Source organism: Danio aesculapii, chromosome 25 (assembly GCF_903798145.1).
Source record: "Danio aesculapii chromosome 25, fDanAes4.1, whole genome shotgun sequence".
In the NCBI taxonomy this organism is placed as follows: domain Eukaryota; kingdom Metazoa; phylum Chordata; class Actinopteri; order Cypriniformes; family Danionidae; genus Danio; species Danio aesculapii.
In genome coordinates this window covers 21,662,052-21,679,046 of record NC_079459.1, presented here as the reverse complement: position 1 = coordinate 21,679,046, position 16,995 = coordinate 21,662,052, and the positions used below count along the sequence as shown (strand labels likewise).

The 16,995-nt window shown below is 33.8% G+C and overlaps 1 protein-coding gene across 2 annotated transcripts in view; it reads left to right on the top strand.

Annotated features, from left to right (window-relative positions):
• The window catches only part of spon1b (spondin 1b), a 155,043-nt gene that overhangs the window by 125,364 nt on the left and 12,684 nt on the right, over positions 1 to 16,995 (top strand). For both annotated transcript variants that reach the window (XM_056451615.1, XM_056451614.1), the window contains exons 8-11: positions 3,053 to 3,254; positions 4,849 to 4,989; positions 8,430 to 8,505; positions 10,358 to 10,543. In XM_056451615.1, the coding sequence (XP_056307590.1) occupies positions 3,053 to 3,254; positions 4,849 to 4,989; positions 8,430 to 8,505; positions 10,358 to 10,543 (605 nt within the window). The remainder of the gene's footprint in view (positions 1 to 3,052; positions 3,255 to 4,848; positions 4,990 to 8,429; positions 8,506 to 10,357; positions 10,544 to 16,995) is intronic.

Below are 16,995 nucleotides of genomic sequence, written 5' to 3'. Positions count from 1 at the left end.
CTTTCCCGTTTACTAACGAGGCGGTTAATATTTTATGTGCGGTTTTGTTTAGAGAAGGCTTCCGTTTTTTGATGAGAGTAGCATTTCCCCTGCGGTGCTTTCGCGATTGAGGTTAATGGCCTCCTCCAGCTCCAATACATCAGGACATTCTCTTGACCTATTTTAACATCACACTGTCAATTACCACAACCAATTTACCCCATGAAGAGGGAATGGCATGGCAGATGCTAATTATTTCTAACCAGAAGTCAGACGTGTGTGGCTCTTTGCTCCAATATTGCAAATCATACCTACAAGTATTGGAGGCATAACTTTTATTAATATATAAATTTAGCCTAGTGAATGTAGGTTTTTCTCATTTGAGAGGTCTTCGTCTTAATGACTGTAATTTCTGTACCTTATTAGTTACCAAATTTTATTTAATTTATTTGACTTTATATTTGATAATGAAATGAAATAATAATGATTGCAATGAAATTTTATTTCATAATCACTAACTAATTGCAACTGTTGTCAATAATTGTTATTAAATATCCAATAATTTAATAAAACTAATTATTATCATTAACATTAAGTGAGGTTTATTAATAAACTAATTTCGGGAGGATCACGTGCTTATGATTTATCACAGCCGGTCTCGTATTAAGCTAATCAGTATCGTCCAATCATATGAGCCATAAGCTACTATAAATAACCACAGTTTTCAGTCCACCTTATCTTCGTTTGGAAGAAACCCGCCTTCCTCCCCATTCTCCTCCTTAACCTTAGATCGGGCGGCACGGAGGCCCAGTGGTTAGCACTGTTAGCCCCACAGCAAGAACACTGCCAACCCTGGTCCTGCCAGGTCGGTATGTGTTTCTGTGAGGAGTTTGTATGTTCTCCCCGTGTCCGCATGGGTTTTCCCCGGGTTCTCCGGTTTCCTCCCATCCAAAAAATATACATCATGCATAACAATGAAACATTTGTCTAGCCCCTTCTTTTTCCTCACGTGTTCCCTTAGCTACTGCAGACGGGGAGTTCTGAGATCCACCGAGCTCAGGCTCCCCTCTCGCTCTGGAAACGGGAGGAAGCCCCGGGCTCGAGGATCCCTTGAGCTCGGGGCTCTCTCCCGGGACAGCATGCCAAACAAGCTATTGATGAATCATCAGCTAAGTGTGAACTCTTGAATAGTATTTAATCATTCATTTTCCTTTCGTAATCTGGGGTCCCAACAGCGCAATGAACTGCCAACTTATCTAGCATGCTGTATGTTTTACACAGCCGATGCCCTTCCAGCCACAACACAGTATTGGGAAACACCCATACGCTCTTGGATTCACACACACTCAAACACACTCACACAGACTGTACTGCATGTCTTTAGACCGTGAGGGAAACCAGAGCACCCAGAGGAAACCCATGCCAACCCTATGGAGCTAATAATATGCTAAAAAAACTGAATTTTAAGTTGTGTTCATTTAAATTTTTAACAATTGTAATTTAATAAAACTAAATAAAGTATGCCATTAAAAAATCATTGAATTTAAATTTCCTAACTGGAATATTGAACGTCTGAAATTTAAGACAACTGATTTTTTTAAGTCAGATTTTATCAGGCGGATTTTCAAACTTTTTTTGGTTCTGAAGTTGAAGTTTTCAAAATAAAGAAATTCAGAACATCGAATTCAATACTCTAAAATTCAAAAGTTTGAGTTTGCTAGCGTTTGTTTGGCTCAGGAGGAGACCATTCTTCTGCAAATTGACTATCGTGGGTCAGCTATTTTCAGTAGTTTGTGTACAAAAACACATGATTCAGTGAACCTAATTCATATATTTAATTCTTATACATCTCATTGGTTAATCAAACCTATACTGCAACCTCTGATGGGTTATTTCAACTGTCACAGGGCTCTTATACCTTTTCCATAGTCAAATTGAAGGACTTTTCAAGCCCTTTCCAGGTGCATATTCAAACTGTTCCAGCATTTTTCAAATTATGGCATATACTGTAGTATTCAGTTTTATTAAATTACAATTGTTAATAATTCAAATTGACACAGTTCAAATTCAGATTGTTTTGCCATATTATTAGCTCCATAGTATGTAAAGAGCCACAGTGTCGCCATCAATAGTAATATTATCAGTAATAATTATAATAGTTGTTATTGTTGTTGTTGTTGTTTTTAATAGTAATAATAATAATAAATAGTTTTATTAACTTATTGGACAATTAATATAGTAATAATAATAATAATAATAACAACAACAATTATGAGTAGTAGTAGTATTGTTGGTATAAATAATACATATGCAGATTGTTGTTATTATTATTATTATAATTATTGTTATTATTATTATGGTTATTATTATTATTATTATTATTATTATTATTATTATTATATATACTATTATGAGGCATGGAAACAATATGATGATAAATGATTGGAAAGTCCACAGCAAAAGCAAAAAAAAATGTTTGGATGGATGTAATTACTTCTTATTTTTATTTTATTTTATTTTATTTTATTTTATTTTATTTTATTTTATTTTATTTTATTTTATTTTATTTTATTTTATTTTATTTTATTTTATTTTATTTTATTTTATTTTATTTTATTTTATTTTATTTTATTTTATTTTATTTTATTTTATTTTATTTTATGCTGTGTCCCAGATTTACATGTGTTTTTATTTCTTAATTTCTTATCTGCCTTTAGTGCATGGCCCTCTCCCTCTCCCCTCTTTTCTTCAGCTCTCAAGTGTGGGTTGTGCGAGTCATAAGGTGCTGGTTTGATGATGAATATTTAATATGTGTTAATCAATAGATCCCAGTAACATCTTCAAGCGTGCAGCCTGCTCTGCTCAAACGGCGACAGTTGCTTTGGTGCTGGTTTGTTATCAGGGCAATTAGTTTGATTAATTACCATCTGCATGGAGTCACGGAAATTATGCCTTGGCGCATAAAACATGACACAGGGTTCTTGTAAGCGGCCGCTATGTTTGTGTACAGCCCTTCCTCCGAAACAACAACTTTATATTTGGTTGATTTGCTCTCTTTCTGCTCTTATTTCAGTCGCGCCGCCCCATCGGCTGAGTTTTCAGTGGATCGAGTCCGACATCTGATGTCCTTTTTGACCATGTTGGGTCCCAGTCCTGACTGGAACGTGGGTTTGTCTGGAGAAGATCTCTGCACCAGGGATTGTGGTTGGGTCCAAAAACTGGTGAAGGATCTGGTGCCGTGGGATGCTGGGACTGATAGTGGCGTCTCTTATGAGGTCAGATTTCACACACATCATTACTAAGGCTGTCAACGATTAATCAGCAATCAATTAACTAAGGAATATAAGGAATAATTGATGATGGGCCATTGAATTGTTAAACAAAATACTACGGTGTGCATATATTTCTATTAACTCAACACACTAGAGTCTGTTTTTCCACTTTTACTAATTATCACACCTATAGACCCTGTTCAGATGTTTTACTTCAGTATTTGACTGTTGAATATAAAACCTATTTTATTTTATTTTATTTTATTTTATTTTATTTTATTTTATTTTATTTTATTTTATTTTATTTTATTTTATTTTATTTTATTTTATTGTTGAGTATATGCTGAGAAATAACTGTCATGATAAAGTCTTGTTAATGAATATTAAATAGGTTAGTCTATGCTCCATTCAACCGGTTTTGTTTCTGTCAGCTTTGCATTTCTGACTGTTTGGCGCCATCTTGTGACTGAATAATGCGCAGGTTTAACAATCAAAAACACAAAGCTGACAGAAACAAAACCAGTTGAACCGAGCATAGACTAACTATTATTCATTCATTCATTTTCTTTTCGGATCAGTCCCTTTATTAATCTGGGGTCGCCTCAGTGGAATGAACCGCCAACTTATCCAGCATATGTTTTACACAGCGGATACCCTTCCAGCCACAACCCAACACTCATACACTCTTGCATTCACACTCATACACTACAGCCAATTTAGCTTATTCAATTCACCTATAGCTCATGTCTTTGGACTATGGGGGAAACCAGAGAAAACCCACACGAACATGGGGAGAACACGCAAACTCCACACAGAAATACCAACTGACTCAGCCAGGGCTCGAACCAACGACCTTCTTGCTGTGAAGCAATCGAGCTGCCCACTGCGCCACCGTCCTGCCCCTGAAGCTTTACATATTTTTAAGAAACACACATTAAACAGAATAAAAGTAAAGTAATTAAAAGCTTTATAAACTGCATGCAATGTGTTTAATCACATGCATTAACACATTAAGCCTTAATTTTTAGGCAGTAGAATATTCTGCGTGCCCTGGGGGTTTAATGTGGAAATAAAACTCTCACATAATCAAAGCAAAAGCTACTTTGTTGTGCTTCTGCGTTGTCCCATATTTTTACTTTACTGCATATTAATATACAAAACAAAAGCCTGCGCTAGATAAATACATACAGACGAGCACAAAAAAGTCAATAACATGTTAATATTTACTCAAGCTGTTCAGAGCAAACAGCATTAAGTCTAACACATCACAAATGCTAAGTGAAACAGCGCTTCACATGCTGCCCCCTGCTGGCATAAGATATTTTTCTTTTTAAAAAAATGAAGTAAAAGCTTAACCAGGCAGTTGGAGCAGCAGTTGGTCTTTGTTTTGCAGCGTTTCTCTAAAGGGCTCAGAGTGAAACACAAGTAACTGTCAGGTGAGGCAGGAAACGAGGCCATAAATCACTGAATTTATGAATGATGCATATGGAGATGAAAGGTGGGAGGCCCTGGCAGATGGCAAGCAAAAGTCCCATACTCTACCTCTTTTTTTCTTTCCCTCCCTCTCTTTCTTTGTGTTTTCATATATATTTTTTAGTCTCCCAATAAACCCAGCAATCCTCAGGAGCGCATTCGACCCCTGACCAGCTTGGATCACCCACAGAGCCCATTTTATGACCCTTCAGGCGGCCCCATGATACCACTCGGCCGAGTGGTGGTGGAGAGAATCGCAAGAAAGGTGATTTTTTTTGTTGTTGTTGTTGTTGTGTTGTGTTTTCTTTTTTAATCGTATTCACATCTGTCCTAAAAAATTTATATGTAACGGTGATTTTGATGACATATAGTCTGAGGTCATTGTTTTATTTATGCAAAGAAATTAATGCTTTGACATTAATGCTGCTTTTTAATTTGGGGCCTACACCCCTCCCCCGCCCCCCACCACCACCAGTCTAGATACAGTTTCATCAGATGACTTAAAAATTACATTTGAGAAGAATTAATACATAAACAAAATTGTTAAGCAGTGAATTTGCTTGGAATTCTTTTATTTATTTTTAAATTCTAATAATTCTACTCATTTTTTAAATGCCAAACCATTATTTTAGGGCTATATTTTTGGTTTATTTTTTACATGAACTGAATATTTGAAATTAATAGTGAAATAATGAATGAATAATGAATAATTATATATTTTCTGCAGTAATTAAATAAATTGATTAAAAGCGACAGCAAAGATGTGCACGTTGTTAAATACTATTTTTTTATTGCAATATAAATAATAATGTCATTTAGTGCATTTTTAAAATTCATTTGTAGATAACAAAATAGAAATGAAGGAACCAAGATGTTAATATTTGATGCAATTTTTAAATTCAAATAATTCTAATAAATTTAGGTTCAGATGATTTTTTGTTCATCAAGATCACTTATTAAAATGATTCATCATCATTTATTAATCATTCATCATCATCTCTAATCATTTAATAAATGTAAAAAAATTGTTAAATTGTTAAATATTTATTTATTAAACATTTATTTATTACTTACTGTATGTCGTTTAAATGAAAAAAGTATTACTCCAGTCATTATTGCTTTTATTACTATTGCCATTAATAATAATAATATTAAGAATAATAATAATAACAATAATAATTAATTTTTGAGTGATTTCTGAAGGACCATGTGACATGAGATTGGAGTAATGAAGCTGAAAATTCATCATTAAAATCACTGGAATAAATTATTAAATTAAATTATAAACTACTTCTGAACAGTTATTTTAAAGTGCAATAACATTTCACAATTGTACAATTTGTACTGTATTTCTGATGATATAAATGTAGCCTTGTTGAGCAGGAGAAGCTTGTTTCAATACATTTAAAAATCCTACTGACCCCAAACTTTTGACCGGTAGTGTACACTTATGTCTATTGCTTTGATTTATTGCTTGCATGAACCAACGCAAATCAGAAATATATATATATTTGTTTTTATTACTATTATTGTTTTTATTCATTTTTATCGCTTTTTTTTTCAAAACTTTAAATACAAATAATGTCATTTAGTGCATTTTTAAAATGTATTTGTAGATAATGATACTGTAGCAACAAAGAAGTCAAAATATCAGTGTTTGGTGCAAGAATCCTGATTTTCAATCATGGTAGATAACAATTATTTGTTATTCTAACCAATTATTATTTTTTTTTTTGGAAAGAAATTAATTCTTTGATTCAGCATGAATAAATTAAACTGATTAAAAGAACGTGTCAGCGCAAAGAGTTCCCCTGAAACCCTCCACCTCCCCCAGCACCACCTGTCTAGATCTGTTATAAAATCTACTTAGAATGCAAAATGACTTGGAAAAATGTAATTTGCGAAGAATAAATAAATAAACAAAATTGTTAGGGAGTGCATTTGCTTGGAAAAAATTTAATGATTTATTAAATTCAAATAATTCTAATAATTTTTTTAAATGCTAAACCATCATTTTAGGGCTGGATTTTTGAATTATTTCTTGCATGATCCAAAGCAAACCAAAATTTATATTTAAAAATTTTCTGCAATAAATAAATACATTGTTTAAAAGTGACAGTAAAGACTTTTATGTTGTAATGCTAAATTTTCTTTCCAAATATTAAATTAATTTTATTCATTTCATTATTGATATTTTTTTCCAAATATTAAATACAAATAATGTCATTTATTTTTAAAATGTATTTGGTCGATAACACAATAAAATTAAAAAAGTCAAGATATCAAGATTTGGTGCAGTAATCCTGACTTTCAGTCATGATAAGTAACAAACATTTGTTATTCTGACCAATTGTCATTTTCAGTGAGTAAAATAATCTACATTAAATGACAATATTTTTGATTTGAAATTTGGAAGAACATGAATCAGACCTTTAAAAATTTTTTTTACCATTTTACTCAAACCCATACCAAGTAAATCCAGAGAACATTGTGGTTGTTTCACAAGTGGTCTCCTAATTTTTTCCAAAGCTATTGACCTTATTCTTTAAACCGGACGTGCACCCGATTTTGCAATTATTTTAGAACTTCCGATTCAGTCGGCTATGGGAGAAATGACTAGGAATAATAAAGAGCAGAAAACGGTCAAACTGTTCATGATTATACATAAAAAGTAGAATAAAATCATAAGAAAATATCAGTTTGCAACATCAAGCAGCAGAACGAGTCATTTTTAACATCTAAAAACAATGGAAGTGAATGAAACCGGAAGATTCCAATGGCTGCGCCCGCTCATACGTGAAGAATAAGGTCAATATATTCGGTATGTAATTGTTTATTATGCACTGTAAAAAAAATATTGCTTTCTTAAATTCATTAGTTGAATCAAATGACTTTTTCTAGCCATCTCAACTTACTAAACTGACTAAAAATATTACGCTAACCTTTGTATAACTTAAAAAAAATTGTTGAAACCTGATTAACTTATTCAGATAAGTTCAATCAACATAAAAAGGATTGTTGTCTTGACTTTGTGTCATTAAAATCTTTATAGTGTGTAAGTTAATCTTTAAAAATGCTAATAATTTAATAAAACTGTTAATGCTAACTTTAACCTTCTTAACAATTTTCGTTTTGTTTTTAACTTGGAGTTTGAGCTTGTTTTAAAAGGAATGTATCACTGTTTATTCTAAGTTCTCCCCCAAAACAATGAGTTTCTTAGCATTCACTATAAACAGCTGTGTTGTTTATTATAGTTACTGACCCTGAATTGCTGAGTCATAAAAGTCCATTTGCTAAACAAACTAAAGCAATTGCTTACAAAAATATGCCAAGGCAAGCACTCGTGATACACCAAAACCACAGCAGCGCTCATAACACATCTGTTATCCTTCAAATGACAGCGTTTGGAGGATTCGATCCCAAAATCATCCATTCTGGAACTTATCGGCTTCCAGATCCAGAGCTGTTAATATTCCACAGCAGATGTTTCATCTCTATCACACAGCTGGGAAGAATCTCATCTTTAGGCTTTTGAGTGGGGTAAAGCGTGGGATTGCTTCTAGCCAGCTAGTTTACAATCATCTGCCCCCGGAGAATCTTTTTTTTTTTTTCTCATGCGCCGGGCTTAGCGTGATAGTGATCAGATGGCAAATGGTGGATCTTATCAGGCGCTGTGATGTTGATCCATGTTCTTCCAATCTGCAGGGAGAGCAGTGCAATACCGTGCCCGACACGATAGACGATATCGTCGCTGATATTGCTCAGGAGGAGAAGGAGGAAGGTGCGTACGGCAACGCTATCTTATCCAATTTGTAGCACCTCATTTAAAAACATAGCCACCGGACAGTTTAATGAACAAGGCGGCCAGCAGGTATCTTAGAGTAAACCTCCCAATGTCCCTTCTGTCACGCATAAGTCAACCAGCAGGAATATGAAGAAGCACAATATGCTTTACCATGGTGCACTTCAATTATGTTTGTTGGCTAATGCGCCATGCCAGATTATTACCTGTGGTTTCCCTCCACATTTGGGAATGGAAAGATGAGGACTTGAATGAACAACATACAGCAGCACCAGGACTGCCAATTCTGCACTACTAGTAGTCATTAGTCCTATTTGACCATTGTAAAAAAAGTGAAATATCTCATTCTAGAATCGCAGGTAAATCTCAAGCATTTTTCATTGATTTTCATTAAACTGGAATGACAAATGTATAATTTGAAGTAAACTGAACCCATTATTAGTGTAAAATGATACATAATGTGGTCGACAACATTTGATTTTGTTACTAATTGTTGGCTAACTTATTGTTGAACCACTAATAGAGTTGATTTGTTTTTAGCTCAAGATGTGTTTAGCTCATTTTGTGTTTAGCTCAAGATGCTAACATCAAACCAGACGCTAGATGGCATGTTTAAAACCCAATGTAATGTCCCAGGCACACACACAACGTCATAAGACGTTAATATTAGTTTAGATTTAGGTTGTGACATCTGGTGACCAAAATTCAATGTCTAGTCAGCGTCTAAGGACAATGTTATTTTGACGTTCAATTACGGCGTCAAATGACGTTGATATTTGGTTGATTTTAGGTTGTGTTGGAACCTGACCAAAATCTTTCAAGCCAACATCTTAAACCAAAATCATATTGACAATAAATACTGACATTTATTCGTTAGGTATGGCAAACAAAATCCGACATCATAGTGGTAACATCCACACAACATCAAGCTGTAACATCATTAGATGTTGATTTTAAGTTGGTCGTTGGACATTAATGTTGTGACGTCAACCCAATTTTTATTTCCAAATAAACTGCAATGTCCCCACGACGTTGAGGTACAACGTCAATCGGATGTCATGTTGATGTCCTGTGCCTGCTGGGGTATTTTTATCATATTCATCATACAGACCACAATTACTTTTTATATTGAAAATACATAATTTTGTGTGTTTTTTCACCAAATCATTTATTTAATTTGGTAATTAAAGAGTTTTATGAGATATATGCAAAAAAATATTAGTCTGATGCATTTTTACAGCACTTTTAGTGGATGTTTTCATCCCTAACATAACAAAAGGGTAGTAAATTTGAACAGTGCACAAGGGTTAAGCTCAATACTACTATCTTGAAACATATCTAGTAAAATACACTATTATGCACTGTCATCATATCAAAGATAAAATAAATCAGTTATTAGAAATGAGTTATTAAAACTGTGATGTTTAGAAATGTGTTGGATAAATCTTCTCTCCGTTAAACAGAAATTGGGAGGAAAATATATGGGGGGGAGTGGGGGGGCTAATAATTCAGGGGGGCTAATCATTCTGACTTCAACTGTATATTAACTCAATATAGTCACAGCATTCTTTGAGAGTTACACTAAGCCTTATTTCGCAATATACTCCAAGCTCAACCGTTATTGCTGTCAGGCTGCTCATGAAATGCTTTAAAAGCACAACCAAAGCTCAGAGCAGAATTAAACTGAGACAAGGACAAAAAGTAACAAAGTCACAAAGAAAAGTCAATGTTCTTTTACAGCATCCCCATTAAGAAAAGCTTTAAAAGTGTTACTGCTGTTCACAAGCCCTGCCGTTTCCTCTAATGAGTCTCTCCACTGACTTTCCTGTAGGAGATAACACTCCAGAGACATGCATTTACTCCAACTGGTCTCCGTGGTCGGCCTGCAGCTCCTCCACCTGCGATAAGGGGCGGAGGATGAGGCAGAGGATGCTAAAAGCGCAACTGGACCCCAACCTGCCCTGCCTGCACACCCAAGACTTTGAGCCTTGTATGGGGCCGGGCTGTAGCGAGGAGGGTGAGCTTTTTATAAAAGCCTTTCAGGGCAGATCATGAGATTGCTATCTGCCAGGATTTAGAAGGTGCATGGAATATGAGGAAGAAAAAAAATAGAAAGGTAACACTTCAGAATAATGGTCTTTTAGTAAATGTTAATGCATTTACTGTCTTGTAAAGCATTTCTTCATAGTTCAACATTGATTAATGCATTATTAAAATCCAAAGTTGTGCTTGTTCACATTAGTTAATGCACAATAAGTTAACATGAACTAACGTTATTTAACTTAATATTAGTTAATGTTAACAAACAAAATAAATAAATACCATAATAAATGTATTACTAATAGTTTGTTTATGATTATTCCCAAAGTGAATACATGAACTAATATTAACTAATGGACCATTCTTTTAAAGTGTTAATGAAATATTTAAAATATTGATTTCTTTTTATAGAATTTTAATAATAAATATTATATTAAATGCTATTGTGTAAAATACTGTTATTTTATATATATATATATATATATATATATATATATATATATATATATATATATATATATATATATATATATATATAGACACACACTCACCAGCCCCTTTTTTAGGTACACCTTACTAGTACCGGGTTGGACCCCCTTTTGCCTTTAGAACTGCCTTAATCCTTCCTGGCATAGATTCAAACAAGGTACTGCAAATATTCCTCAGAGATTTTGGTCCATATTGACATGTTAGCATCACGTAGTTGCTGCAGATTTGTCGACTGCACATCCAAGATGTGAATCTCCCATTCCACCACATTGCAAGGGTGCTCTTTTAGAGTTCTGGTGACTGTGAAGGCCATTTTGAGTACAGTGAACACGGTACAGTCATGTTCAAGAAACCAGTCTGAGATGGTTTCCTGCTGGAAGTAGCCATCAGAGGATGAGTAAACTGTGGTTATAAAGGGACGGTCATGGTCAGCAACAATACTCAGGTAGGCTGTGGCATTGACATGATGCTTAATTGGTACCAATGTGCCCAAAGTGTGCCAAGAAAATATTCCCCACACCATTACACCACCACCAGCAGCCTGAACCATTGATACAAGGCAAGATGGATCCATGCTTTCATGATGTTGACACCAAATTCTGAACCTACCATCCGAATGTCGGAGCAGAAATCGAGACTCAGGAAATCAGACCAGGCAATGTTTGCTCTTCTGCATACATTGGTTTTAACGAGTGGTTATTTGAGTTACTGTTGCCTTTCTATCAGCTGGAACTAGTCTGGCCATTATCCTCTGACCTCTGGCATCAACAAGGCATTTGTGCCCACAGAACTGCCGCTCAATGGATTTCTCTTTTTCGGATGGGATGGTTGTGCATGAAAATTCCAAATACTGAAATACTCAGACCAGCCCGTCTGGCACCAACAACCATGACATGTTCAAAGTCACTTAAATCACCTTTCTTCCCCATTCTGATGCTTGGTTTGAACTGCAGCAGGTCATCTTGACCATGTCTACACGCCTACATACATTGAGTTGCTGCCATGTGATTGGCTGATTAGAAATTTGCATTGACGAGCAGTTGGACAAATGTACCTAATAAAATGGCCAGTGAGCATATTAAAAGGTAATACATAATAAAGTGTTTTAAAATAAAATATAATTTTTGTTTTATATATATATCACAATTAAAAAAACATTTTATAAATATATATAAACACAAAAGACATCATCATAGAAAAACAAAATATTCTTTATTAAACCATTCTAAATTATTCAAATATCTTAGTTATTGTATGCAAATATTAAAGTTTTAGAATATTTTAATTATTTACATTTTTGTTAATATAAAACTGTACAAAAATACTTATATAAATGTGTAAAGATAAAAAATGTACATAAAAAAATAATATACTTTAACATGATCATGCAAAATATCCATATTTTTGAGTATTTAAACATATTTATTGTTTTTTCTCTATTTTACCAACTATTAACACTTGTTTTAATACTAAAACCTGAGGAAAAACAAGCCAGGTCTCACGGAATGCACATTAAATAAGGAAATGAAAAAAATGAAGGGAATGAAGGAATAAAATGGTGCAGAAATGTATGCATGAGAAGCATTGATTTTAGTCGGCAGCGAGCGGAGCATGTAATTAATTGATAGTCTTGTTAGTGCCAGTAATGTAGAGAAATGCAAGGCCTGTCTTTTCAAGGTTAAGAAAACCTTACGCGACCTCAAACTGCTGCTGTGGAGTTTTATTTCTGCAATCTGCTCGAGCAGACCAACGTATCGATTCTCTCGTTGCAGAAGTAGACGCTATAAACCATAACCATAAGCTATAAATTGTGGTTTATCGTTTAAAAGAATCAATACGACATTTGCACTCTGGTCGGTTGGCCATTTGGGTCAGAGAGTAAAATCTTGGTAAGTTAAACTGCAAATAATGTTTTCTGTTTTGAGCGGTTGACTGTCTGTACACCTGAGTCCTGCACAACAAATCATACTTGTAGCAAAATCAGTGTATGGCCTTTTGTGTGTGAAAAATATACAGTAGTTAGCATTTTCTGGCAGGTAAACTAATGTGTTTAATTTGCTTAATATGATTAATGAACCACTTTTTGTGCAGCTTAAAATTAAATAATTTGTCATAAAATACTCTTTAAAAATTGCTGTTAATTTCATCAACATTTTTACAGTATAATCCTGTTACAGTATATTCATAACCAATGTGTTGCTGTGTTTTTATGGTTGATAAAATGACGTAGACAAAATGTAATTTATTACCATAAATTTTATTTATATTATTACCATATTATTTTACCATATGTATCACACTGAAGCAAAAAAACAGCAATTAGCAGTATTTTGTGAACACAAAATGTCAGCCATCACATGTGGATTTTCTTGCGTCTTTTTACTAATATTTTCTTGAATAACATTTTTTTTTCTGTATTATTATTTTCTGTAGATCACATACGATTGAATAAAAATATTTTAAATATAGAATAATTTTTAAAATATATTCAATTATTCAGAATCATTCAATTTAATTATTAGTTTATCATTCAATTTAATTATATTGTAATATACCTTTCATATTATATACTGAACTATTGAATAGTTTAAAATATCATTTGTTTGTTTTAAATTTTTTTAGAACACTATATTATTAAAAGATTACACTAGTCATAGATAACTGATTTATTTTTATGTATTATGTAATATAAATATAAATTTGTATATAATACAAATATATTTGTTCAATAATAGGCAAGGTAAGTTTATTTATATAACACATTTTATACACAGTGGCAATTCAAAGGGACAATAAAAGAGACAAGTGTATAATAAAATAAAAACAAATAAAAACATTGATTAAAAACAGATAAAAAAATGTGTTAAAACAGGTTATAAAAGAGTAAAAACGAAAAGACATAATAACATATGAATATATTAGAATATACAATTTAGAATATATTAAAATGTACTAAATATTTTGAAACAGTATTCAAACCGTTTGATTTATTTAAACTATACTGTTGTATAAAACTGTAAATATTTACAGTTTTACATTTACAGTTTCAATGTTTATGACCTCTCAATATGTTCTACTTTAAAACTATGATTTTCATCAACTGTGACAGCTGTGTAATTTATACTAATGAAAAACCAAAAACAAAATAATTTCTAAATATTCTTAATCTAATAATAAGTTAGTTTTAAATATTTGTAGTAGGATACTAGTGTAAAATGTATTGTCCAAAAACACATATTTTAAATATTGTAAACTTTTCCAAATATTCAGAATTCATACACATATGTACATGCATAACAGCATAGCAGTTCAGAATACTTAACATATTTAGAATATATTTAAATATTTGCAGAATTTAAAAAAAAACATATTTCACTAGTCTACCTTGCGTTTGGCCTAGTTTTCCTGTGTCCTCTTTCTTTCTACTCATTTGTTTCCAACACAATTCATTTACACATCTGTTCTGTTCTCCCTAATTAGCCCTCATGTAAGTCCCTCAGTTCACTCTGTTAATTGTCCAGTATTTATGTTGCAGCCTCAATGATGTTTTCTTTGCTGGAAGTGTGCTACTTTGTGGTTCTCTAAAAAAATGTTTATAATATTTCTTTCCATCGCTGTGCATTTTCATAGTTACATGACAATATAACTTTATGGTGCTGTTGTTGTTGTTTTTTTTTTAAATGTGACCTATTATGCACCGTTTTACAAGATGTAAAATAAGTCTCTGAGAGTGTGAATGTGAAAATTCAGCTCAAAATACCCTACAAATAATGTTTTATTACTCTTTGAAACTGCCCCTTACAGGCTTTGAACTTAAATGTGTCATTTTAGTGACTGTCGCTTTAAATTCAAATGAGATGAGAAATGTACTTTACAAAAGAGGACGGAGCTACAAGTGCCTATGTGTCAGCATAGTGGCAGATTCAAAAAGAAAACTAAAGTTCTATGCTAATGAGGGAGAGATCATCACTAATGGGCGGAGCTTTCCCCCTCTAATGCCACTTATGAAGGGAGAATGTCAATCAAATTGTTTCTGCACACTGTTTTTATCAAGTGTGATAACTGTGAACTGTGTTTAACCCCCTTATAAAAGTAATTTTTGCATAACAGGTCCCCTTTAAACAGAATAAGCTTCGAACTTCGAATGGCTTGTGCCATTTTGGTGACTGTCACTTTAAATTCAAATGAGATTGTGTTCTTTTCAAAGGGGAGCAGAGCTACAATGTGTCAGCATAGTGGCAGATTCAAAACCAAGACTAATGTCCCATGCTAATGAGAGAGAGATCATCTCTAATGACATCACTTTCCCCCACTAATGACATGTACAAGCGAGAATGTCAATCAAAGTGTTTCTGCACACTGTTTTTATCAAGTGTGATTGTAAAAAATACAATTAATAAATTTTTACTATTAGAAGACTGTTGCCACACAACTGTGTTTAACCCCCCTATAAAAGTAATTTTTGCATAACAGGTCCCCTTTAAACAGATTAAGCTTTGAGCGTTGAATGGCTTGTGCCATTTTGGTGACTGTCGCTTTAAATTCAAATGAGATTGTGTTCTTTTCAAAAGTAGGCGGAGCTACAAATGCCTATGTGCCAACATATTGCAAGATAAAAAAAAGACTAATGCCCTATGCTAATGAGGGAGAGGTCATCATTAATGGGCGGAGCTTTCCCCTCTCTACTGACACATACAAAGGGAGAATGTCAATCAAAGTGTTTCTGCGCACTGTTTTTATCAAGTGTGAATATAAAAAATACAATTAATTAATTTTTACGATTAGACGCTGGTTATATTCACAGACTATTGCCACACAACTGTGTTTAACCCCCCTATAAAAGTAATTTTTGCATAACAGGTCCCCTTTAACAGATTAAGCTTTGAGCGTCGAATGGCTTGTGACATTTTGGTGATTTTCGCTTTAAATTAAAATGAGATTGTGTTCTTTTCAAAAGTAGGCGGAGCTACAAATGCCTATGTGCCAACATAGTGGCAGATTTAAAAAAAAAGACTAATGTCCTATGCTAATGAGGGAGAGGTCATCATTAATGGGTGGAGCTTTCCCCTCTCTAATGACACGTACAAAGGGAGAATTTCAGTCAAAGTGTTTCTGCGCACTGTTTTTATCAAGTGTGATTATAAAAAAATACAATTAATTAATTATTACTATTAGACGCTGGTTATATTCACAGACTGTTGCCACACAACTGTGTTTAACCCCCCTATAAAAGTAATTTTTGCATAGTAGGTCCCCTTTAAACAGAATAATCTTCGAACTTCCTTAAAAAGTAGCGTTTCTTTTCACCGCGTGGAACATAACTTCACTTTGAAACAAAAGTCGCTAGTCTGTAGCTGCCGCAGTTCCGCCTGAGATGTGCTGTTTACTATGAATTCTTCGTGTTTGTTTAATCTTGCTATCAAAACAACAAATACGTGAGTTGTTCTAACAACTCGCAATACAAATAAGCCAAAATAACCACGAAAACTCCCTAGAACAAAAACTACGCAGCTCCTGTGATGTTTGCTCTCTCCGTCTCCTGTCTGCGTTCTGACTTTCTCTTTTTTCTCTCCATCTATCAGTGAATCTGTCTCATCCACACCTCCTCTCCATCCTCTGATCCGCCTGTTTTCCCACATCACATCTTCATCCCGTCAAACAGTAGAGTCTGTTGTTTCTTACCAGCGCGTGCTATTGATTAATACAGCCTGCATTGCTTCGCTTCGACTCTCTTTTGTTTTTAATTAATGAGCCGTTAAGGGTTGTGCATTGATTGATAATCCAGCATCCCATTGACAGACCGACACTGGGGGGGTCTCCAGGGAGGGGCCCCCGTCAGGGCCACGTTTATTTACAGCTCTTATTAATGATTCACTTAGTTCTGCTTTATTAGCTCGCGCTCCCAAATGGAGGCCTGCGATTCTGCAGCACCCGAGACAA